This window comes from Mandrillus leucophaeus, unplaced genomic scaffold, assembly GCF_000951045.1.
Source record: "Mandrillus leucophaeus isolate KB7577 unplaced genomic scaffold, Mleu.le_1.0 Scaffold40, whole genome shotgun sequence".
Classification (NCBI taxonomy): domain Eukaryota; kingdom Metazoa; phylum Chordata; class Mammalia; order Primates; family Cercopithecidae; genus Mandrillus; species Mandrillus leucophaeus.
Window position 1 is genome coordinate 5,892,817 of NW_012104254.1, and position 26,793 is coordinate 5,919,609.

Genomic DNA, 26,793 nt, shown 5'->3' on the forward strand with positions numbered 1-26,793 from the left:
TATTTTCCTGCATCATGGCTCACTTTTATAGAAACTGGGATGGGGGGAGGGGATGTGTAGTGTTATTTTTATAAAATTCCCAAATGTTGTGCTAAACAAAATTGAGAAATAAGTATTTTTTGAATAGAATAGAAGTTGTAAATGAAATAACTAATCACAACCAGAATCTTCGGTTTTAATGTCAAAAGGAGAGGGGGTTGGTTGCACACTGAGGATGGTTCTCCAATACGATGCCTAGGGAAAGGCGCTGGCTTCATTCAGCTGGATGCTCACTCCAGCAGGATTCTTTGCACAATGCTTGCAAAGATCAGTGAGAGGAAGGCTGGAGCCAGGCATTGCTTCATGACGGTTTGAATTTGGCAAGACAGGGGATAAGAGTTAATGATCTCCAGCCACAGAGTGGCTTACCATTTCCTTTATGTTTTCTGTACCTTGTTAACATATCAGTGTATCTGCTGTAAGATGAGTTCTAAGCCTTTCTTTCTTTGGGGAATAAAAAAAATCCACCCCATGACTGTCTCATCACTTTACAAATTTATTATTTACACTCCCACTGACTTTAGGAGAGAAAAGCTAACACTTGAGTCCATGCATGTGACAACAATTCCTTCAAAGGACGTTGGGAATCCAATCTAACGGGGATCTTATATACACAGCAACACATAACAAAGGGATTTACTGTCAAAACGTTTATTGCAAAATGGAGTCTTAGAACAAAGGAAAGCAAAGAAAAGTTCACATCAAAATGAAATGTATGACACCAACTTGGATTTCTGAATACACTGTGGACTTTGTGCTGGAATATCAAATTCCAACTATAAAATCAGTAACTGAATAGTCTTACCACACAAGAGTAAAATTTAATCTTCCATACAAACATTATACAAGATATTTGGCATAGGACTTGCTCAGAATAACATTGCAATAGAATAATTGAGAAAAAGTTTTTGTTAAAAAAACAATAAAGTGATAATGCCATCTATTCAAAGCTCACACTCAAAGAATATAAATATTTTCTATTATTTAGTACAAAAATTTTAAGAGTGCAAAAGCAGTATGTGCAGTGCATCATTTCTGACATTAATAGATATACTATTCTGCACACAATATAAAATAGTTAATGTAGGTGCTTGGAACTCTAGTTTGGAGTAAATAATCACATGCCAGGAAGCTCCTCACAGGCAACAGAGTGCAAACAAAGGTGGAGTCTGAGAAAACATGGCTAGTCTTCTAGATGTCCTGATAGACACTCATTTTTCATCAGAGAAATGCTGTATCTAGAGCTGTCAGGCTACGCTACAATCGAGAGAAGAGAATAGATTTGTATGTCTGGCAATGCTTAACACCTAAACAGGAAAATAGTCTTACTCAAAAGCAGCAAAAGGTGCCTGATTATAGAAAATGTATGCTCTATTATATATGTGGTATGATGAAACTCTACTTTCAAAAGGCTGCAATAAGTCTAGTACAATAAAATTTTTTAAGTATTAATATTTAACTCAGAATAAGTTTTAAAACCGTCTTTCATAAAACTCTTACCATTCAAATGAAAACTGAAAAATAAAGTTATATGCACAGTAATTCTGGGAGAAGTCATTCTGGATCACTCCTAAACACTCCCCCACCCCCAATTCCTTGATTTTTAATGGGGATCAAGTTTGACTACCTTAGCTAGTGTTTAAAAGTCTAACAAATTCACTGTATGTTAAAAATCACTGGTTAAAAACCCACCCTCAACATTTCCAGAGCATCAAAAACAGTGAGCTATATGCTTTCAACTCCTTTTCACTGGTTATGTAAAATAGTAAAATGTAATTTTGCTTTCAAAAATGATGGGTAGAAAAAGGAGGCTTTAAGTTAGCCTGTAGAATTGCAGCTACCTCAATGAGATTTTTTTTTTTCTATTTATTGTGGAATCAGTGTAATGGGAGAGTGACCTGCCCCGGTGGATTTGGCTGTTTCATCAAGTTGCCACAGCATTCCTAAGGAGAAAGAAACCATTTCCCCGTAGGGAAATGCTGCTTTAAGATAAAGCCACGAAACTCACAAAATTCAGGTTGTATGTTGCTATAATTCTAAAAATACATTTTTTTTTTGACTTGGGTGATTTCGTTTAGGAGAAAAATAATTAGACACGAAACTCTAAAGCTTCTGGATTTGATAAGTTTGTCAGTGGGGAAGGGACAATGCTACTGGGTTTTATTTATTTATTTATTTATTTTGAGATGAAGTCTCACTCTGTCATCCAGGCTGGAGTATAGTGGTGCGATCTCAGGTCACTGCAACCTCTGCCTCCCGGTTCAAGTGATTCTCCTGCCTCAGCCTCCCTAGTAGCTGGGGTTACAGGCATGTGCCACCACACCCAGCTAATTTTTGTATTTTTAGTCGCAACAGGGTTTTACCATGTTGGCCAGGCTTGTCTTGAACCCCTGACCTCAGGTGATCTGCCCACCTCGGCCTCCCAAAGTGCTGGGATTATAAGTGTGAGCCACGGCGCCCAGCCCCTTTTGGATGGAAGACTTTACGAAGCAAACTGTCCCTGGCATTCACAATGTTACTATTCCTGGCACTGGGCACCAAATGCCATCCCAGTTGCTGTGACAACCAAAAATGTGCCCTAGCCCCAACACTCTCAAACACCATTAGGTGACAGCAGTACCCCAGTTGAGAATGACTAGGAGGGTCTCATCAAATTCTACAAGATAACTTTATGAATTAAGAAAAAAAGATGAAAGGTGAGACATTTTCAGTTGCATGTCCCTGATAATTACTACAACAATTGAGAGATTTAATTCTCATTTTGAATTTTTACATTTCTGTTTCTTTTAACCCTTTTCTTTCTAAATGTACATTTTTGTAAATCAAGTAATTAGAACTAAATCCAATACTGATAATGGCCATTTCAAAAACTGGTCTGAAAAGTGAATTAGAAGCTGTATAATTAATATCATCATTAGAAATTCTGCATATGGCTAATAAACATTCCTTTTTAAAATTAATAGAGTCTAAAGTCTTCCAAATGATCTTTACAGATAGAGTGAGAACACTATAAAATTCTGATTATATGATTGAGATTTCAGGGATGTTTTAACATGTTCAAACCACTAGAAGGACATTGATTTGGAACAGAAAGTAATAGAGCCAATGTCACGTGGTAATGATCAATAGTCCAGTTCTACGAGGAGAACAATTTTAAGCTCTTCACCGAGGCCAATTCTGCTATATTCGAAATCATTGCAGGTTCTTGGTGGTAGAGTATTGACCTGTAACCATCTCTGGAATACTGGTGAGGAAAATAGCAGCAGTAAGGAAATGAGGAAAGTATTACCTAATTAATGATAAAGTTAGGTCCAGTATAGAGTCCTGTTATTTTTCTCTTTGGCCCTATTTGGCTGCTTTTATTAATGCAACAGAACTTTATGTATAATCATATGGATTTATTAAGAAAAAAATAATCCATTTCATTCAGTTCATATGTTCTAAATGTACTGCTGCTCATTCTTAAATGAGAAGCGAGGTTTACATTCTTACATAAAGTGCAGAGATCCCGAAGTTAGCCCCAGAGATCCCCTTGCCTTTTTCAGCCTTGCTCAAATGTTACATTATCAGTGGCACCTTTCCTGATCATACTTTAAAAACCTCAACATTCACCCATGGGCCTTATCCTCCTTCCCGGCTTCATTTTTTGGCGTATACTTATCAAATGTGAACATATGATGCATTTGCTTTATTTATCATCAATCTTTACTCACTGGCATGTAAGCTCTGTGAGTGCAAAGATTTTCACCTAGCTATCATCCAGAACAGTGTCTGGCACAGAGAAGGAGCTCAATGAATATGTGTTGAATGAATGACTATATCTTTGCCTTGTAAACCCCATGCTATTGGCTCTCTCCTCACGTGGCTGACCACTGCAGCCCAGGGCATGCCGGAAAGACAGGGGTCCCAAGCCCTCCCTTCTACTCTACTCCAAGCTTTTCTGCTTGGGTGCATTGACTCAAGTCAGGTAGTACTTCTCTATGTCTGAGCACAGACAGGCTGTGTTCCTGTATTTGTATACGTGTGTGAATAGACAGAGAAACTAGTAGCATGGGTATGTGGGGGAATCCATCGTTTAGGGAAAGCTTTGTCTGCTCTTTCTGCGTTTAGTCTCACCTCAGACCAGGTTAACCTGGCCAGGGCTCATAGTTTTCAAAGATCAACAGAAGAAATCTATTTAGCTTACATTCTAAGAATGTTCTCTTTATCTTTCCTGAAAGCTATCCACTTTTAATTTCATCTCATACTACAGAGAAAATATTATTTGAAACTGATAGTTTTCCGGAAGGTTACTGAAATCACTTATTTTTCAGTGTCTTCACTGGCACCATTCATAGTAGCTAACATTAACTAGCCACTTTCCATGAGCCTGGTGCTGTGTTAAGTGCTTTACATATATTATTTCTTTTCATCCGCACAATGATCCTTTCAAATAGGTACTATTACTATTCCCATGTGGAAGATCAGCAAACAGACACACAGAGATTAAATAATTTGCCCAAGGTTGTCAAGCAACTGGGCCCAGGATTCTGAGTGACAGTCCGACTCTGATCCCTTTCTTCATCACTATGCCACCTAGGCTGCTGTACACCTCACACCCAGAACATTCTATTAGTTATTTCTCCCCAAATGAAGCTGGCACAGCATACTGATCATTATGCGGTATTTTTCAGCTCTCAAGGGGTATTAGAAACATGTCACGCTTCAAATTCTAAGAGGCTTTTAATGATCAAATATAGTTAGAAATACTATTAGATCATATCTATGATGATGTCGTTTCTTAAAACTTCCATAAAAAGAACCACCAAAAATGTTTTGGTTTAATAGTCAAATAATGACACTCCTTTCTAATTTAGATTGAAACAAATCTTAGTTCTTTTGCCTCTTAATATATATAATTAAAAGTGTTTTATAATTTAAACCAGCTTTGACAAATAGGTGATAAAATTCTGAGAATATCCCTGGCTAGCCAGGTTTTCAGAGCACTGCCTGTATCTACTTCTAAAACACCAACATTATTAAGCAGGGTTAAAACAAAAAACAACTCTGGTAGGCTAAACTTGATATGGAAAGGACTTGTGTTTTTGCCTAAGTGAGGATAACTTATCTTTACTATTTCTTTCGTAATATTTAATTTCTTCTTTAAAATAGCTGAGCATATGTTTAGAATCCAGGATTATTATGCCCCTCTAAAAAACAAACGACCACGCATACACCACTTGCTGGAAAATCCAGGAGAGGCATGAATTAACCCCCTGGAAGCATCCGCTTAAGACCACGTCTTTCTCTTTGTATAAAGCACAAGCACAGCCTTAAATGACAGTGTGTTGTTAAGAAACTTCCATGGCCAGCAGTGGTATGAAAGTTTGCAACATCTGCTGTTGGTTTCAAATCAGAGTATTTTTCCTTCAAATACACTACTGAGAACACTGCTCAGGCTTTACTTTGAGCAGCTGTGCTATTTAGTACTAAAAATTCTCAGCATTTAGGTATTTCTGAAGAGCATTTTGTTATAACCTTCTTTCATCTCAGTATTTTTGTTGTTGGATTTTGTACTATCAATTCCTTCTTTCTTTCTTTTGGTTTTTGAGACAGGGTCTTGTTCTCTTGCCCAGGCTAGGTGCCATCATGACTCACTGCAGCCCTGACTGATGGCTAGGTCTCAAGCAATCTTCCTGCCTTGTCCTCCCAAGTATCTGGGACTACAGGTGTGTGTTACCATGCCAGCTAATTTTTTAATTATTAGTAGAGACGAGGTCTTACTATGTTGCTCAGGCCAACCATTTCTGATATTATAGTGTACTGCTATAAGAAAAAAAAAGTAAGTCACAGAATACTATGTGTCAAAGAACAATTAGGAGTTAAGAGTGCTTGTTCAAAATGTACGTTTTTAAAAACGATTTGAATAAAGGAAATAAAGTAAAATACAAACTAAAAGGTACTCATTAAAAAAGAAAAAGCCAGAATGTCATTACTTTAAAAGTCCTATATTGTATATAGAATCACAAATTTCTATAATCAGGCACCACATTTGCTGATTCATAAATATACTTCTTTGGCTTAATTCTCCCCCCATTTTTCTGTAAGCAAAAATAAATCAAAAGTAGAATTGATAAGAAATTACGGTCATGTAAATGTGATTGGCCTAAAATGCAGTGCTTGGTTTTCTGCCTCCTTACTTGTTTTTGTACAGACTGAGATAAACAAATTACTTTTGTGTTTTCCAAACGTTTTTAATTTTATTACTTTGCTTTCTGCTTTCATTCACTATTATCCATGTCATTATCCTCCTCCTCACCGTCATCATCATCATCATCGTCACCTTCTGACAAGTCAAAATCACTGAACCCCAGAGCCATGTTGACTTTCTTCCCCCTTCTCTTAGATGTGGTTTTGGAAGAATTCTGCTTGGCTTGCATGTTTATCTGCATCCCAGAATGCATCACAGCTCCTGCTTTGTTCATTGAGAAGATATCCCCAAAGCCCATCAGCATCATGGCCTGCAGACTTGGGTTCATGCCATGGCCCTCCCCGTTACTTGTTGCTGTGATCTGACATGACATCTCTGCACTGTTTGACTCCTCTGTTTTAGATTCAAAGTAAGACTCCTCAGACATTCTTGCAGCAAGAGGCAAGAGAAGCTATCAAAAGGGAAGAAAGGACAGAAGTAAAAAGAGAAATTAGGACCAATTTAAATCAGGAAAATAGATACCACAAAATTAGTTGGCACTACACAGGAGGTAAATGATTAGTGAAATAAATGAATGTAGGGAATTATGTGAGAATGTATTTAATGGCAGATTTGGCTCCAGCATATTTGCCATAATGACTGACAGGATAAATCACAACTAAAAGTTTGCAAAGCACCACAGCAAGCCAAATTTCAAATGGAAAAGAAGTTGCAAGTTTTAAGCCCTCATTTTGCTTAAAACCAAATAGTTTTTAGGATTTATCTTAACTTTTCCCAATTTCACTTTCACAAGAAAACATTTAGTTAACCATTATATTTTTTACAAAAGAAATTAAGCAGAGATTCATTCTCAAATGAAAAATTAAGAAACTTTATACCCAAAAGATAAGCTCAGAGGAAGCACAAAAAACAGTTCAGCAGTCAATACAGTTCTAGGGAAATGTGGGTTGTTGACTACCTTTTTATCTGGATTAGTGCTCTGAATATACACTAAAATTTAGTCTAGAATTCACTTGCTTCCACTTATTTATTTATTGTAGCCAGAACTGCTGTAATACTATTGATTCAAATTATCAAATAATTCACTTGTGAACAAATTCTAGATGCTGTCTCTCACATTTAAGTTAGACGTAAGTATGTAAACACATGAAAACTGGGAAGAAAGGAGGAAAACAGTGTTAATTTAGATTGTTCTAATATGCTCTAATATTCAAGTTTTCCTCTTTCGACAGAACTTTTTTCTTAAGATGTCACCGCTCACAGTGGTCACAGACATTTATCTTCTACTTTATGTAATTATTTTGAACAGCCAACTTATTCCCATAAATGTTTGGGCATATCCATTTCAGGGGTAAAACTGTTAGGATATGAAAAATGTTACTGCCTCTTCTTTTGAGAAACAAGCAAATCAAGGCTTATGTTTTTGGCATAGTTTCAGTATGGATACATTTATGATAAATAATGTAAAAATAATATACTGGGATGACCTCTATATTCTGGTACCTAATATTCAGGATCAATTTCCTAATTTTTTTTTTTTTTTTTGAGACAGAGTCTCGCACTGTTTCCCGGACTGGAGTGCAGTGGCACTATCCTGGCTCACTGCAAGCTCCGCCTTCCAGGTTCAAGCAATTCTCCTGCCTCAGCCTCCCGAGTTGCTGGGATTACAGGCGCCCGCCACCACACCCAGCTAATTTTTTGTATTTTTAGTGGAGACAGGATTTCACTATGTTGTCCAGGTTGGTCTCGAACGTGTGACCTCGTGATCCACCCGCCTCAGCCTCCCAAAGTGCTGGGATTACAGACATGAGCCACCGTGCCCGGCCTCAATTTCCTAATTTTTAAACTGAAGTTGGAGCTGAGTTTTTAAAAAGTAGCTCGCTCTTTTGGGAAAAACCCTCCTGGAGTCGTTAGTTCAATAACTTTACTTTCATATCATTCAACTGAAAAGTATCCATTATATGGAAGAAAATAATTGATTTAGATCCTTAAACACTGGAAACAGGATGTTATTTCCCTGGCAGTCAAACTTCTCAGCTTCTGAAATTTGTTTTCAATTGTAAGATATTCTCAGGAACTCTTTGTGGCTCATTGTATTATTTTGAGGGTCATTCCTCATATTAGGTTTGACTCTAAAGATCTCTATAAATGTTTCTCAAATAAGCCTGTATTCTTAAAATAAATAAAATGTTTACATCAAGCTTCAACTATAATTAGAAAATAAACATTATCCATATTTATGCATAAAGGATTAATCTCCCCAAATATCCTTAACTAATGTTTTAGTTTTAGGAAAGAAAATAGTGCCCTTGAAATTAATCGAATGATACAATTTTTTATGAAGTTATATAAATGTTAAACTTACATAATTAAGATAAGGCCACATACAGGAAGTCTAAACCTCCAGCCACTTCCTTTTTAAAAGGTTTATTTCATCTTTCTCTAAGAAATCTCAGTTAAAGCTAAACAGAAACTGATGTGAGGACAAAAGAAAATACCTACTTACAAAATATCTGAACATAAACTTTCTTTCCTTCAGAAATACCAGCTCTAAGCAGAAGAGACATTAAAAGCAAGTACTGTAAAGAAAGAAAACTTATCTCCCATAAGGAAAAAAAGAAGAAAATCTCATTGAGATTGTGCTACAGGCTGTCCATTGTTAGATGGTGGTCCTCAGAGCAGTTCCTTCACAGAAAGTTTCGTGGGGTTAAAAACTCAAGCAGGCAACCTACCGAGCACACAGAGCTTTACTGCAGAGCGTTTTATTATTTATTATGAAACTATGTTACTAAGAGCAGTAATTATGTGCAAGGCAGCCCGTTTCTTAGCAAAACTGATGCCAATAAACTAAAGAAAGGTTCTGAAGCATATGTGAATGGCTAAAGTTTTTCTTACAATACTACATTTAGAAAGAGTCAAGCCATGCAATGCTTTTACGGCTTTAGATTTCAATGCATTTTAAAACAAAACAAAACCTTGCAGACTTCAGAAGCTGTGCTCTAGGGACAAGGTCACATTTTTGCTCCTGTCCCTCATGAGCTCTGGGAGAAGCACTGCTCCGGTGCAGATCCCTAGAGTGAGGCTCTCAGAGGCTGCCTGCTGACACCACGTCAGCCAGAACAGGAAACTTCCCTCATCGTTTTCTCACCAGCCAAGTCAAATTCACAGATAAAAGTGGCACTTTAAAAATGTTCCATGGTAGTGTTATGGATAGCAATTTGGTTCATTTTGGAATTTCCCGGAGAACCAAAGTCCTTTTTTTCCAAATTGAATCTGATAGTAAACATTTAGCTTCATTGTATTTTCCTTGTTTGGATATCACGTTGCTTCTCCACACAAGTTGGGAAGGAGACAAACTATTTTATTCCTTAGACATTGGAAAATACTTTCCAGTTGGGCACTGGCTGCTTAATGAAGATTAAGACTTTTAAAGATAGGAAAGCTTTTTGAAGACCACAAAATGAACGGCATTCCAGTATTTTTTGGCATAATCACCATAGCAAGTATCAAAAATGAATTTAAAATATATGTTTACTTTTAATCTACTATTACTTGGGTAATTTTAAGTGAACAAATATTGCCCATTAAAAACCCTGGGAAAAAACAATTATAAATGTATACTTAATTCCTGAAAATGTTATGCCATTTAAAATAGGAAAGAATGCTGAAATTTGATTAGACTTTAATAATATCATATCAGCATGTAAGCTCAAGGTTACTGTATAACCAGTGAAATGCTTAAAAAGAATTTTTATATTCCTCTAAATACAAGACTTGGGAGAAAACAAGATACTGCCTAGGTGTAATAAATACTGAAAGCTTGTCCAGAGAGAATCTTTTTCCAATATTTTGCTGCCCCTGATCATAACACTAAATTGAGTACGAAATATTAATGCTTCTCATTTGCATGTCATCATGGTTAGCTCCATTTTAGAAGGAAAACATGGTTAAGTTCTGACACATCAAAGACTCTGTTAGTCAGTGAGCTGCTGGAGTTACAGTTATTAATGACTGAGCGACTAGAAGGAGTTAATCAGCACCGAGGTGCATGTTCTGAGATTGAGCAGATGGTGTGAAAATACATCGGATTTTATTATTGTAATTCTAATATACAAACACGCTGACAGAATAACAGTTCTTAAGGAAGGAGCCAGAAATAGGATAAGCTTTTCTTTTAAATCTCTGGCATTTTATTAATTGAAATTAGGTATGAACGCCGCTTGAGTCCACATGCCGGCCCTTTGATACACAGGCGTGAGGCAGGAAATGAGGAGGGGCAGCGGGAGGCAGGGGAAGAGGTGCCATGCTGCCATGCTCAGCCGCGCAGCCTACAAGCAGCATGTGGAAAGACGGCGAAGGGGGAGGGTACTCACCGGGGTGTTGGACTGCTCTGTCAGCTTTTGCTCCCACATCTTTAAACGTCTTTCTCGTTCTTTAAGCTCCTGCTCCTTAAAGCTGAGATCACGCTCTAGTTTCTTTAGCCTTTCAAGAGTTGCCTCAATTTCGCACCTGCACAGGGATAGCTGGTGTAAGTCTCAACTTTACTTAAGAGACATCAAGCGCTTAGTGGGTCCATCAGAATGCTAATCAAAGTAAAAGACAAATGCCGGTGCTTTAAAATCAACCAGGAAGCTGCCGGAGGAGAAGGAATCTTTCATGTCCTTAAATATCAAGAGGTAGTTTCTAGCTTGAAAATATAAGCTCAAAATATTTCAACAAAGCGTTGAAGAGCCACTGGGGTGCAGCATAAGCTATGGAGCGGGTGTCCTGGTACAACCATTTAGTAAATGCTTACATTTATCTAGCTCTTTACAGTTTGTAAGTGCTGTTATCCATGATCTCATCTTATTCCCATAATAGTCCCAAGAAACAGGTATTAATCTCATAGTATAGGTGGGAAAATGATATTCAAGTTAGGTGTTAACACACCATCAGTAAGTGGTTGAGATGACACCTTAGGCTACTCATTGGCTGAGTAACCCAAGCAATCAATTGACTAACCTGACTCAGTTTCCTTGGTTGTAAGGGGTGGTGGTTATAGAACATTAGGGTTCCCCTACCTGCCTGATCCTTAGACTTACATAGGCAACTTGTTTTTTAAAAAACCACACACCAGAACCCAACAAAACATGGATTTCTAGGACCTTTCCTTAGAGCTCATGAGTCAGGAGGTCTGGGTGGGACCCTGGAATTTTCATTATTTTATAAAAGACCCGAATAATTTTTACAATCAGGCAAATGTAGAAAACCCTGGGCCAGATGAACTCTAAGGTTCCTTTTAATTCTCATAATTTTTAAAGGAAGTTATCTCCCTTAGTGTCTATAGGCCAACCAACCTCACCACTTGGAACCACATGCTATGTTACAGAAATTTGTCCTTCACAGAAAGTGGAACTGGTACCATGGCTCAGCACAAACGGTTTTCTCCTTTAGGGCTGTCGCAATGTTTAAGTCTCAATTTATGTTTTCAGAACTGGAAGTTCTTTCCCTTGAGTTTCTGAAAAGCCTGTAAGTAAGCAACAATACTGAGAGAATGAGGGAGAGGGAGAGGGAAGTCAAGGCTAGAGAAGGCACTGGAGAGGAGGATGCAGAAGATGGGAACTGGGTGACTATTGCAGAATAGCTGCTGGGTGCTGCCAGCTGCTGCTTCCAGGTGCCGCTGAGGCAGTCCTGTGTTGCGACGGCATAATCATGATTGAGATGTTGACTATGGAAGGTAGAAGCCCCCACATCTAAGTTAATGAATATATGTAACCAAAGTGTGCCTTTTTCTTTCTAGGGAGAATAACAGTAAGTAAACAGCTTACTCTTATTGGAACATTCCAATGCTCTTACAGATACTAACCAAATGAATGAAAACAAAAAGTTCTGGACATTCACTGGCAAAATCCAACTCTGCACAGGTATGGAGGTGGGTCTGGATTTGGCTCAACACTTTACTTCCCTACTTGTCCGAAATGCACCTCAGAGCAAGGGAGGCAGCAATCAGGTGTAAGAAGCCTCTGCTGCAACGCCCACAAATATCAACACCCATCCCTTTTACTGGTGCCATTTGAAAAATCATAAAAGGCTGTAAGTCATATTACAGTCCCTAAAGAAGGCAGTGAATCAGCCATCTTTCAGAATTATGACTGTACCATAAAATCCAAATTTTATCCCTGATATTTCGGATAAAAATATTATGACTATGCACATAAACGAAGTTTTTATTTTTCAATGGAAGACTGAGGGGAAAAAATCAGCGTGAAAAACCTTAGGGTAAATTTTTGTCATAAAAAAAGAAGAGTGAGCCATCTTCAGTTGGTGAAGCGGTCAGTAGGCGGCAAGGGGGTGGTGGGAGCTGGTCGGGCTCAGTGTGCGATGGCAGAGGCCTGGGCCGGCGTCTACACGGCGCTTCTGCCAACCCAGTCCCCACGCCCCTGCCAGTGAGACTAATCTCACTGATGTTCTTTTAGACCAGGGTAAATGGTCACTACATTCTATTTCACTTGTAATTTAAGCCAAAGATGCATCTCAAGTTCCAGCTCTGGGAGCCTACTGCGATTGTGAGCACTTCTGGAAAACGGATCAAGAGTTAAATGGACGGGAAGCTGTGACACAGAAACTAACACTGAGTAAATCTCCGTCTTCAATCTGTCTCCTCAGGCCCAGCTTTCCAACAGCACTCCCGACACTGCCGAGTCTGAAATCGTGTGGGAGGTTATATGCCATTAGAGACGTGACCCCAACCCGGGGACGACATAAAAACAGCTGCTCCCTTGGTTTTTTTGGTGCATTGTTTTGTATCAAATGCATTTGTTGATATATTTATATAACCTTCTTGTTCTAAAAATATAGTTTAAATGTCTTAGTTGATGAAAATTATGGTCTTCTCGTAAGCCAAATCCAATCAAGGTCAATGTCAACTAGTATCAATTTTCCATATGCCAAAAACAGGCAATGAACTGTAATTATCTTCTTTCATCAGACAGAAACTTACTTTGAAATAAAAGGTCAATTTGTAAAAAGAGTGATATAGCGTATATATTACATGATAAATGTATAATCTGTTTATTAAATGTAGTGTTATATATTACATGATTTGTGCTAACATTGCACAAATTGCAAAGGTTACATGTTTTGATCTCTGGGTTTTTGTTTTTAAGAAGGCATGTCACAGTGAGAGTACTTTGGTCACCACGGGAAACACAACCAACCAAGTGTTTTGCCAAGAGACACAGATCTGAACGCTCATCACAACACTGCATGCCTCATTCAGTGCAGGTTGCCACAGATCTACAGACAATTACGTGGTTAATGAAAATCCAAAACAGGACCCACAGGATGACACATTTTCTGTTCTTAATGCTTATTGCCATTATTGCTAGTAAGTCAATGGGAGGAGAAACAAGCTGAAGGTCTGATGAATAAGGAAAAGTCTGACACTAGATTTTGTTCCTATCATTTATTAGGTCAAAGGAAAGAACACAGTTTATGTGGTTTTTAATAATGTAGTTTTAAAAAGAGTTTTCAGAATAACCATTCAGTTTTCTAAAAATACAAGTTGCATCTGGTCTATGTGTAGAGGAAGCTCTACCAGAAAATAATCATTTGCCAGAAACACCACAGCAGGATTGGAATCAGGCTTCACTGTGATCACTGTGACTCTAATTTACTAAAACACTCTTTGGATACTAGTCATGTGGTTTCAGACACTAGATAAAAGTTGGGGGGAAAGAGGAAGTAGTTCGAATGTGTTGTCTTTTGAAATGTTGAGATTATCTGATAAAAACATAATTCTTTTCAGGAGTTTACATATTGAGTTAGATACCTTAATAACCTAAAATGATCATGCCCTGTAATATTTCTCTTAGCTAAAAAGGAATTCAGTCAAGTGAATATTGCATACTAATGAGAAGACAGCATGACAATGGCCACAAGTCTAGTAACCGCACTGTACAGCATGGGTGCAAGGGCAGGCTGTGTTACCAGACCACCCAGGTTCTGTTACTGTATTCTGTACTGGGTTCTGTTCTCAGTACTGTATGATTTTGAGCAAGTTACTCAATTTACCTTTGCATCTGTGATATAATTTAGGGTTGCTATGGGGATTAAAAAAGAAAATCTAAATGAAGTACAAGCATCTGGTAAAAACCTAATAAGTGACAACTGTGTTTATTATTATTAAAATTACTATTATAGTCCTCTCTGTTTTTAACCAATTGCCTACTTCAGTGAAAACAGCTCTGCTGCTTCTCAAACTGTGGTTTACTGGTTCGGGTCAGGATATATATTCTCTCTCCAGCTCTCAGAACAAGATTAACAGTTCCTGAAAGATGAGGAGGCCCCCTAGGCAACTGTATTCCTTTTACTAAAATACGTCACTGTATTTTACCTCCTTTTTCCCCCATTGTCAATCATCAGTTTCATTTCTCTCACTTTCACCTTCAAGCATTTTAAAAATTGAATTTATCATGCAACTAGGCCATGTTTAATGTGGAAGAAGTAGGAAATAAAGATATACAAATAAAAAACACTCTATAATTCCATTACCCACTGATAACACTGACTTTTTGATACTTTTCTCTGTGTACATATACACAATAATATATTTTATAAAAAACAGAATCATTCTAAACACACTAGACTGTAGGCTCTACTTTGAAATCATTTATCAGACCTGTGATTTTAGGAATGACCTTATTACTCTGTGTATGGAGATATAATCATTTTTATTTTTATTCTCTATTGTACTTTATACCATTTCTGGTTTACCCTTCTCAATGATGCTTTGCTGAAGAAGTGTCCCTACATTTTTATTTTTGCACAGCTTTCTCATTTCTTTTCTTTTTTTTTTTTTTTTGAATAGGATCTCACTCTGTAGCCCAGGCTGGAGTGTAGTGGCCTGATCTCGGCTCAATGCAGCCTCGACCTCCCCAGCTCAAGTGATCCTGCCACCTCAGCCTTCCGAGTAGCTGGGACCACAGGTTAGAGTAACAATGTCCAGCTAATTTTTTTTATTGTGAGTGGAGATGAGGTCTCTCTATGTTGCCCAGGCTAGTCTCAAACTTCTGGGCTCAAGCAATCTTTCACCTCGGCCTCTCAAAGTGTTGGGATTACACGTGTGAGCCACCACGCCTGGCCTTGTTGACATACTTTAAAAGACTCCCTATCTTGGTATTAAAATCTTACTAATCCCTTCGATAATAGATCAAATAGCATTTTCTCCAGAATCCTTTTACCATGTCCTTGGACTAGATCAGATTTCATGGTTATCTGCTCTCTAGTATATTTCTCTGTCATGATACTTGTCAAAATAGAAATGAGATCGTTTTGAATATATTTAATAGTTTAACATTGGACACTTGGGCTGGAGAGCTCCATGTGCCCTGGGACTCTTGTGCTCATTGCTACAGCCCAGTACCAGAATGGCACCAGTTGTTCTCACACCAGCAGAAGTTCAATGAATGGATAATGAATGAATGAATGAATGAATATAAGAAGTACTTTTGTCATGGCAAACAAATTAACTTACATATTTATATTCTCTTGTATAATATCACAATCTCTTTTTATATTATTACCACCATGGTAATTTTCTCTCTTGCTTCCCCAAATATTTACTAAGCAAATGCTGTGTTCAAGGCACATTTTGATGCTGTGAGTGATGAGCAAACGTGATTGTCTGCCTCTCTCACATTTCAGCCCGTGAGACACACATTAAACAACTAACTGCCAAATTACTTCTTAATTCCAATAGCGGTAAAGCCTATGAAGGAGATGCTGTCAGAGCACATAAAGTGGAACCTGATCTGGCCTGGGGTCAGGAAGCCTTTCCCTGCAGATGTATTATTCAACTGCTATGTGAATGATGAACAGGAGTTAAGGTGGGGTGTGACGGCAGGCGTGGTTCACAGCTGAAATGGGATAAGTTTTAAAGAGAGGAAACTGTGCTTGTAAAGACCCTGAATGGGGAGAAATATGCATTGGTTGAGGGACTGAAAGCCAGAAATTAAGGGAAGAATGATCCTAAGCTGACGCTGGTGAGGCCAGAGTACTGAGAGTCTTGGTAAGTATTCTGGTCCTTTTTTTTTTTTTTTTTTTTGAGACCGGGTCTTGCTCTGTCACCCAGGCTGGTCTTTTGGGCTCAAGTGATCCACCCGCCTTGGCCTCCCAAAGTGCTGGGATTACAGGCGTGAGCCACTGTGCCAAGTATTCTGGTCTTTGTCTTAAGAGCAATGGGAACTCATATATGGATTTTAAAGGAGAGGAGAGTGATCTGATGACATGTATACTCATCTCTTACTGCAAAAAACAAATATTACTTACATGTTTTGTTTTGTTGATTATCTCAGCCCAGGAAAAAAGTCTGTTATACCTAGACTTGAGCTCACTGTATAATTTTTGTACCCCTAAATAAAAATTCATTTACCTCACTGGCCCTAGATAGATATTTCAAAGGAATAAAAACAAATAAGGTTATTGTAAAACAACAAACAGCCCAAAGTAGTATCTAGCAACAGGAGTAAACAACGCAGTAATTTTCAAAGTGCATGCAGTATTCATTTGGCATCAGCAGATGGCGTAAGGCGTCATGTTACTGCCCACGGCTATCAGGAGCACAGATGAAGTTACCTAAATCTCTGCTGAGTCAGGCGGGGAATAATGTTAGCTTCCAAACATGCTATTTATATTCATGCATCATGTGACCTGGCTCAAATGTTTCATCCTGGGTTTACTCTTCCACTCATACAATACAATTTTCTCATTATTAAGTTTATTCAACAAGCTTTGAAAGTATTTATGACATCCAAAGTTTTCTTTTAAGAGTATTTTTTATAGTCTCCCTGTCCCCCTCCACTAGCAGACACAGTGCTCTGCAAATTTCAAGGTAAACAGTGTTCCTGTTTCTTACGGAACAGAGAACAAAGCTTCCTAACAAAGCATAAACACAGAGAAATGTCTGGTAACCATCTTTTGTCTCAGAAGATATGATTTCAATGTTTTTTTTTTTTTTTTTTGAGACAGAGTTTCATTCTTGTTGCTCAGGCTGGAGCGCAATGGCGAGATCTCGGCTCACTGCAACCTCTGCCTCCAGGTTCAAGTGATTCTCCTGCCTCAGCCTCCTGAGTAGCTGGGATTACAGGCATGTGCTACCACACCCGGCTAATTTTTTGTATTTTTAGTAGAGACGGGGGTTTCTCCATGTTGGTCAGGGTGGTCTCGAACTCCTGACCTCAGGAGATCCACCCACCTCGGCCTCCCAAAGAGCTGGGATTACAGGCATGAGCCACTGTGCCCGGCCTCAATAAGGCAACAAGCTTGGAGAAACACTATTTCTTGCTTACTTATGAAATTCAGGACTTATAAGATTTCCAAAATCATAAAAAAACCTTTTTTATTTCTCCCCTAAACTATGCTCAGAAATCAGGACTGTCATTCAGATCTCTGGTTCTCTTCTTCATTGAGACGAGTGATGGTCTTTCAAAGCCAGACGCTGTGGCCTGGTGTCGGGGCTACCCACCTCCACTCTGCCTTGTTGTGCAGGAATGAGTTACACTTGTCAGGAAGGCTTGTGTCATTTGACATGGACTCCAGGATTGAAATGATTTGCTTGAATGATGGCCGTTTCTGAAGAAGAGAAAATCAGTAATCATTCGTTGGGACTTAAGAAAGGAGATATTTAAGAGAAAACGTAGATACTACAAGCATAGTAATAAACTCAACCCACCATAACAAAATAAAACATGATGCAATGTCCTGATGTAGTTATTTTACACTCATCAGGTCACTCAGGTTTAGGGAACTGTATTCTTTATTCTCAGTGAACTATTCACATGGAGAGATTCAGATGCTGTTTTTCTATCATGTGGCCTAAGGTTGGGATAATTCATGTTTTTCTCCAGGAAGGGAGAACACTAATTCTCTCTTTTAGTTGTGATTAAGAACTCCTAAAAGGAAACAGTGAAGTCCTTTAAAAACCTATGTGATAAAGCTGGTAAAAAGTTAACGGTAGACTGTGTGTGGTGGGTATGTTAGTGTTCACTGTAAAATTCTTTCCACTTTTCTTTGTTTGAAAATTTTTATGATAAAGTGTTGGGGGGAAATCTACCTATCAATCTATTGGAACTAATAGAATTTTCCAAATTGGTTTGCCAGAAAAAAAAATTCAGGTGCTATGCTGATCACCTGGGTGAGGAAATACTCTGTACACCAAACCTCCATGACACACAGTTTACCTACATAACAAACCTGGCCATGTGCCCCTGAGCCTAAAAGTAAAGTTAAAAAAAAAACGAAAAAAAAATCCCCCAATTTTAAAGCTGTCATAACTTCACTGTTCTCAATATTTATTTTCTGTTATAATTGGCTTTAGTGCTAAGACACTGTAAGGTATTGTTCACTAGAAATGAGCATTAAGTGTGTTTCTTCAGCTAGCAGTAACTAGAACTATTCTAGTCTGTCTCTTTAGACTCTAGCCAAGGTTGAGACAAAAGGTTAAAACAAAAATAGAGAAAGATAATAAAAAGGATGATGCACATTCTCTCTTCATCATGCCTCATAATTACACCATTACTGAACAAATTATAGTTGCAGCAATTAAAACATGCATTTTAATTTAAGAGCACAAAAACAAGAAGAAACAATGTTGACGTGGCTTGCTCTCAGGATTTAAGTGCTTCCTACATTACTAAGAAAAGCAATTTTTCCATTTCTCAGAAATATAAAAACCTAGGATATATATTGAGTTCTGCCATTATTATTCTCTTTCAAGGGCACTTGTGTGCATGTGTGTGTCTGTGTCTTTCCTTGAAAAGGGCATACATAGATAAATGTTACTGATATATATTAAGCCTTCTAATAAGCAAAGAGGAAAATGCCTTAAGTAGGAAGCTTGAAAAGTGTTCTATTTATCTTCTTTAACTTTGTCCTCCTCTTAATTTCTCCCAGCACGTATCGGGTTTTAAAATGATTTTTTTGTTTGTTTGTTTGTTTTTTTTGAGACGGAGTCTCACTCTGTGGCCCAGGCTGGAGTGCAATGGCGTGATCTTGGCTCACTGCAAGCTCTGCCTCCCGGGTTCAAGCCATTCTCCTGCCTCAGCCTCCCGAGTAGCTGGGACTACAGGCAACCACCACCATGCCCGGCTAATTTTTTTTCTTTTTTTTTTGTATTTTTAGTAGAGACGGGGTTTCACTGTGTTAGCCAGGATGGTCTTGATCTCCTGACCTCATGATCTGCCCGCCTCAGCCTCCCAAAGTGCTGGGATTACGGCATGAGCCACCACACCCGGCCTTTTTTTTTTTTTAAGACAGAGTCTTGCTCTGTTGCCCAGGCTGGAATGCAGTGGTGTGATCATAGGTCACTGCAGCCTCAACCACCAGGGCTCAACCAATCCTCCTGCCTCAGCCTCCCAAGTAGCGGGGACTAAAGGTGTTTGCCACCATGGCTGGCTAATTTTTTAGTTTTTTGTTCAGAGGGGTCTCGCATTCTTGCCCAAGCTGGTCTCAAACTCCTTGTCCCAAGTGATCTTCCTGCCTCAGCCTCCAAAGTGATGGGATTATAGGCATGAGCCATTGTGCCTGGCCAGAAAAATGTTTTAAATCATTTGCATAAGAGCTAATTATATAATAAAGGATTTTCATTTTGCAAGGAAAAGCAGTAGGAGGAGCTAATGAATTTTTAAAGAATAATTTCCCTACATTTAATCATTCTTAAAATAAGGTAGAAACTCTTCTGTAATTGGATGACCAGCATCCCTAGAAAAAATTTAATTTTATAGTCAGAACCTACTCTTGGATAGAGGTTATCAAAGTGAACATTTAAGAGGTGATAACAATATAGATTTTTTGTGGTAATAGTATTCTATGAATATTTTGGTTACAGAATACATATTTGGTCTAGGATCTCATATAAATTCCTCTGAAGGGGATTACGTTCCTTTTAGTCATTATTTTGCTTATTCAAAAAAATTAAAATAAAAACTGGGACCATTTATGAAGCATCTACATACATTATTTCTCTATTTGTTATCTTCATTTTATAGGTAAGGACAAGTCTCAGAAGAGCAGGAAGTGCCCAGCATCACACAGGAAGTTACAGAACCAAGGGCTCTGTTCCTAAACTCTTCAACATCTTTTATCACATAAGGGTAAGACACTACTTCCTATTGAATTTATGACTTCAACTTATTATTATTATTATTTTTGGAGAAGGAGTCTTGCTCTGGCACCCAGGCAGGAGTGCAGTGGTGCGATCTCGGTTCAGTGCAACCTCCGGCTCCTGGATTCAAGTGATTCTCCTGCCTCAGCCTCCCAAGTAGCTGGGATTACAGGTGCGTGCTACCACGCCCAGGTAATTTTTTGTATTTTAGTAGAGACGGGGTTTCACTGTGTTGCCTGGCTAGTGTCGAACCCCTGAGCTCAGGCAATCCGCCTGCCTCGGCCTCCCAAAGTGCTAGAATTACAGACGTGAGCCACCACACCAGGCCAACTTATTTTTCTCCCTATTTAGAAATGTCATTTTAGGACCTGAACCAATACCCACCTTTCCTTTCTTTCTCCTTCTCTTCAATAAAATATTTTGAGCACCTGTTGTAAGCCACTAGAAGGACTTGACATTTACGTAATATCAGCTTCCTCTTGCATATATCACCACCTCCGCCCCGACCCTCATTGCAAAAGAACACCAGTTCTACAGGTGGGCTGAATATTTTAATCTAGATGTCAATACTCTAAAAATCTAAGGACTTAAAAAAAAAGAAAGTACTTTAATTAACTATTGCTGTACATATGTGCATAGGACTGGCACTAACTTCTGGTTGAACTGCTACATATTTCTAGCCAGAAAATGATGTACCTCTCAGGAAATGTACTGTGGTCTGGCTACTTCAGGCAACAATAAATTGGGCATCCACTTTCCAAACTGATGTAATGTGCAATAGGGAAACACATGTAACAATTACCTCTACACCCTTATAAAGCTTCAGTACATCTAGGAAGAAAATATGTCTTTAAAAATACAGCTGTACCAAGTAAGGCCCAGACTGTGGTTTAGGAAAAGAAGTGCTAAGCCTGAGGTGGGATAAATAGAATAATCAAGGAAGACTTGATGATGAAATATTCAGAGGAGAAAGAAAAGAACGAAGACAACAGGTTTGGGAATGAAAGTATGTAAGTGTGTCTAGAGGAGATCAGCAATGAGAGAGTTGGAAATGTGGGCTGTGGCCAGGTATTTAACCAAATCAAATACAAGGGACATGTCATTGTTTAATCAGAATAAAATGTCACGGATTTAGAAACTAAAAATCAATCTTAAACTTCCTTTATACTTCATGTGGCTGGAACGCAAGATTTCTTTGGTCCTAAAGAAGGGTTAGCTTACCACATATAAAAGACATACCTGCATGGTTTCAACACTGGGCCTAATGTTCTTGTTGTGTAAGGCGCTTATAGTATAACTTAATCAATGTACCATAAATGTACATTCTTAGAATTTTAATTAATGTGGTATTGAGCACCCAATTAAGAAATTCAAAACTTGCTTTGCATACTGAAATATAATCACAATTATAGAGATCTAGTAGCAATAATCAAATTCAATGCAAATAATTTCAGGCAAAATTTCTATTTATGCATCACAGAGAAACATATGTCCAAAATGACTTACACATCACAATGGACATATAACTAGTAAGAAGGACAGGGAAGGGGTAGTATGATACCATTTTAACAGTATAAAATAAATGTTTTAAAGCAAGCTTGAAAATACCTGCTTATAGTTTCTACTGAATTAGTTGCAAAGTATAGGCATTTCTCTTAATGCTTAAAAATCCCTATTCTGCAAAATCATGTACTAAAAATTATAGGGCCTAAATCGGAGTAGGGCAGACCATTTAAAAACCATGCAACTGTGTCATCAAATACTAATAAAAAGAACAACAATCCTAAATAAAATACTAACACAGCTTAAAAACACGATTCTTTAGTAAAAATAATACTAGGAATATCTAGGACTCTACTTAAAAAAAAGGGCAAGGGAAGTCTAAAGAATAGGAGTGAAAGCAAAGATTTTGCAACATGTGCACAGCACAGTTTGTTGCTGGGAGAACCAGCAACAAATTCTTCCAAGTTAAGCTAAGCCAAGTCAAGAAGGAGCATGTGGAGTGAATAGGTTTCATAGCACTGGTCACTTGCTGCCTTGTTGGCTGCATTATTACACTTTGTGCTCAGTGTGGAACAATGTGTTGGGAAACATTATGAACAATCAACATGAATTCTGTGTTATACTAACATAGTCCCCAGTCTCCACTGTCACCAACTGCTTCTGAGTTATTCCCACTAAAGAAACATATTGTAGAAGAACAGACAATATTTTATGGCCATTCTTCTTGGGGGTCAGATTGGAACAGGGTTTAAATTCAGTAAGAAATTTGATTCTTTAGTCTTTCTTATTAGTCTCTGTTTAAAAGATCAGTTGTAATACTTCTATTTCCACAAAAAACTGGACAAATTTAAACCATAAAATTTTTGTTCCTTTGAGTGTAACTGCTTTCTTATTCTAATGTTTAATCTGTGAGAATATTTTTTTATTTTTAACTCATTATGGAAAATTCCAAAATACACAAAAGTAGAGATAACAATATCATGAACCTCTATATATTATCACCCAGCTTCAAAAATTATCATGGCCAATCCTGTTTAATCTACACCATCATCCATTTCCCTTCACTTTATTTTGAAGCAAATCCAAGACTAGCCTATCATTTCATCTGTGAATATTTCCATATGTATGTGAGAGTCTTTTAAAATCATCTTTGCAGGGAAAGGATATGAGCCCTTCATGCTCAAATGTGATAAGCGCATGAAAGCCTAAGCCTTGGAATTTCTCCAGCTCTAATGTGGAGCTCAAACACATCACTGAAGCTGGACAGGGAGTACATATCAAGATGCTCTAGAAGTGCTACTTTTGTCTGCTCTTTGGCTAGAAAAGCAAAACAGTGCACTGGTTAAGAGCAGGGACTGTGCCAGACCTAGTTCATGTCCAGCCCTACTACCTGGGTTCATGTCCAGCTCTATGCCTACTAGCTGTGTGGCCTTGAGCTCATGATGTAACCTCTGTATGTCTTGGTTCTTCATCTGTTAAATGAGGATAATTGAGGCATGTATTTCATAGAGACATTCTGAGGAACAAATGAGTTAACATACATAAAGTGTTTGAAACAGTGCCTGGCATATTATAAGTACTGTGTCTCAGCCATCTCAATAGCATACAGGTGCAATAGTTATTACTAAAAATTAAAAACAAAATAATAAAATTATTTTTACTGAATCCAGAATGTCAAAGTGTGCTATAAGAATGAGTTAATAATAAGTCTCTAGAGATCAAGATTAAGCAGATGTCAACAGAAAACCTTAACAGTTAATCTGGGGCTCACAGAGGCATCAATCCAGCTTTGCTTTGTAATGAATTTTATTACCTTAAGTTTTAAAAACTGAAAGCCAAGCAAGAGAAATTTCAGAATTCTAAACAATAACAAAAATACATATGTATACCTTGGCATCAGCTTCCCAACACTGATGTAACAGTTCAGCAAAACTTCTGGGGCAACTGCTTGGAATGGTTAATCTCTACAATAGAGACAGGGAAAGAAAACAAAATAAAGCACAGGGATTTATTCATTCATGTCAGCAAACACTATTTGAAGGGTCATAATACAGTTAACTTAAGAACATAATCAAGGCATGAAGTTTAAAGCTTCCATTGATTAATATCTGACAGGTGACAATTTATGTTTAGATGTGTAATCTCTAAAGACTCATACTTATTCTTGAAAGGGAACTGTAGTGAACGGAGAAGTCAGGTTCAGTACAACTAATGCAACAAAACATAAAATATCTAAACAGAACTCTAGTAGGAGGGGGCAAGTCGGAACTTAAATACTAAATATAAAACCACACATCACTGTGCTTTTATAGGCAACTTACGATATATGTAAATAGGCCAGGTAACTAGAAACTAGTTTAGCTTTGGCAGCAGGTATACAACTCTGAAAATATCTGAGCACAGATCACAGAGATAATTTAAAAAACTGTTCATTTCTCAGTGGTAAATAAGACATTCTGAATGTGTGACTGATTATGGCTTTGTTTTGGTCAAACCCATATACTTTAAGGACCCGATATAACAAAAATTATAACGTGAGGATGGTCCTGTTCTAACATCCTACAGTGGTGCTTCTCACAGAACTCGTGGTGCCTCTATTCCACAGAAGCATTTGTGTTTGTTTTAGAGACTGGTAGGTTGCAACCGACTTCTAAGTATAACAGGTCAGGAATGCTAGACAATTCAATATACCATAAAATCCTGCATAACCAAGAACTCCCTTGTATCCCACAAAATTTCAAATGCCCCATTTACATTCATGTAAGTAAAACAAGCAAACAATGAGGTTTATAATTTTCTGGGCCTGGAATCTAACTCTAACTTACAAATAAACACAAAGTATTTTTTTGAACAGTTTTAAGATACACTGAACTTTGCAGAATGCATCTACCAAATGAAATAAATCAAAGGATTATTAATTCTTGCATGATTCATAACTTTATCAAGATTTCTGACAAATATCAACAACAGCAGTGCTATTCCCAGCACTGGAGTCGTTAATACAACCCAACTCCATCTGGATGCATTTGTAGCTGCTGAGTTCTATTTATCCCCTAAAACTGTTCCATCATCTCCTCTGGTGTGGTCATGCTTGAGCATTTGTACACTGGAAAACATCTTTCATTTATTTCTCTTTTATATTACAGTTAAAGCATTATGTTAACTTACAATATGATGTCTGTAGGTAGTTGTATTACCTTTGAATTTCACCGCAAGGGACTGTAAGGGGTTGTTAACATAGTTAGTACAAAATGAGCATTGGGTGTGATGGAGTTGAGAACTGCTGTACTAAGAAGTGTTAAGACTTATTCCACAGTTTTGTTTGCCAAAGAAGTTTTGCAAATAAAAACTTGAAACTGAATTTAGCTGGATTTGGGGGAGGCTATGAGAAACTAGAAACATAGTTGCCCTGATAAGAAAACTGACAAACTGTATTTTGAATTACAGATAATCCTAACATCAAAGCAAAGCAAAGTTGAAAAACAAAACAACTCTCTCGGAACTAAAGGCCGTGCTAAGCACTTTTAAACTTCTAGTCTTGTGATTTCACAGAATAGAACAAGATGTATTAAACTGTACTATTATTTTACTGTAATGTAAACTGCAGACCTTTTGATGAAGGTAAAAAAAAATTCAGGTGTTTACTTTTTTAAATATAAAATGGTTGAGAGATGGGAACTAATAAAAATAGACTATAATTCCAATTATGCACTTGAATGTACTCTGTAACTAAAAATAATGAGTTTTCGTCAATGGTAACATTTTTCAATACAACTTTGTCTCAGCATTTTCCTGAGAACTGAATGTGAGCTGGCTGAATACGGAGGATGATCATTTCTGTGATCTTTTCTTACTGAAAAACTGTTTAGATACCACATTGAAGTCATTACACAAGGAGACACAATCATTTTAAATAATCTGACGTGGTCAAATATCAGTTAAATCTAGACTCAGACACTTCATGCAATGGATTATTTTGGTGCATTAAAAAGTACTTCAAAATAGAATTCAAAGTATTTAAGTCCTGATTACGTAACTGTGGGCATTCCTAATACATGAAAACATTCTGAAATAACCAGATCTTAGCACCAGGTTTGCAATACTACTTAAAACTTCAATATTTTTAAATAAAAGTTTCAAATTAAAATATTTCCCAATCACTAAACTAGGCATGACATTTTTTAAAGACCATATTCATTTTTGCACCATTTTCTACATAAGACATAAAATTATTTTTAACTCAAGTTTTTATGTTTTTCTAAAGTATAATCAAAAACAGTGGATTTTTATGAACAATTCTATGTTAGTCAAATAGTTTTGTTAGTTAGAACACCTTATACGTAAGAATTTAAGTATTTATAAAAATAGAAATTATGCTACCAGAACATTCTGAATGATCACTGATTGAGTTCCATGGAAATGACAAAAGCAAATATACCTATCTGTTTCATTTAAAAAATGTATGAGTAATGCCCTCTTAATTTCATGCCTTCTATAAAGGTTCATTGTTCACTTTGTAAAGTTTAGCAGTGCTTTATGAATCTAGTTTTAATAGGATTTAATATTAGAAAAATGATTGCTTAAACATCTCATTTTATTATTAAGGGATTAGAAGCAAAGATCTTCAGATATAATTTTTAGAAAGTATTGATTTTTCTATAGATGCAAAAAGTAATCTTAAATGGTGAAAATGAGTAAGGTCTATTGTCTGGGTAAGAGCAATGCACCAATCTCAATTCCCTGGTCTTGACAGTATACTACAGACATGTAAGATTTCACCAGTGAGAGAAGCTGGGTGAAGAGTACACAAATTTCTTTAGTTTTTGTTAATTTAAAAAACTTTTTTGGCTGGACACGGTGGCTCATGCCTATAAATCCCAGCACTTTGGGAGGCTGAGGCAGGTGGATCACTTGAGGTCAG

At 37.5% G+C, this 26,793-nt stretch overlaps 1 protein-coding gene across 4 annotated transcripts in view; it reads right to left on the reverse strand.

Moving 5' to 3' along the window:
• The window catches only part of LOC105548061 (mitogen-activated protein kinase kinase kinase MLT), a 198,530-nt gene that overhangs the window by 40,913 nt on the left and 130,824 nt on the right, over window positions 1-26,793 (reverse strand). For 2 of the 4 annotated variants that reach the window (XM_011991903.1, XM_011991904.1), the window contains exons 9-12: window positions 23,762-23,836; window positions 17,733-17,839; window positions 10,603-10,738; window positions 675-6,680 (exon numbers count right to left, since the gene is read on the reverse strand). In XM_011991903.1, the coding sequence (XP_011847293.1) occupies window positions 6,300-6,680; window positions 10,603-10,738; window positions 17,733-17,839; window positions 23,762-23,836 (699 nt within the window). In that variant the 3' untranslated portion in view covers window positions 675-6,299. Of the gene's footprint in view, window positions 1-674; window positions 6,681-10,602; window positions 10,739-17,732; window positions 17,840-23,761; window positions 23,837-26,793 lie in introns of those variants that run through there. The other 2 variants (XM_011991902.1, XM_011991900.1) reach the window with 1 other exon arrangement.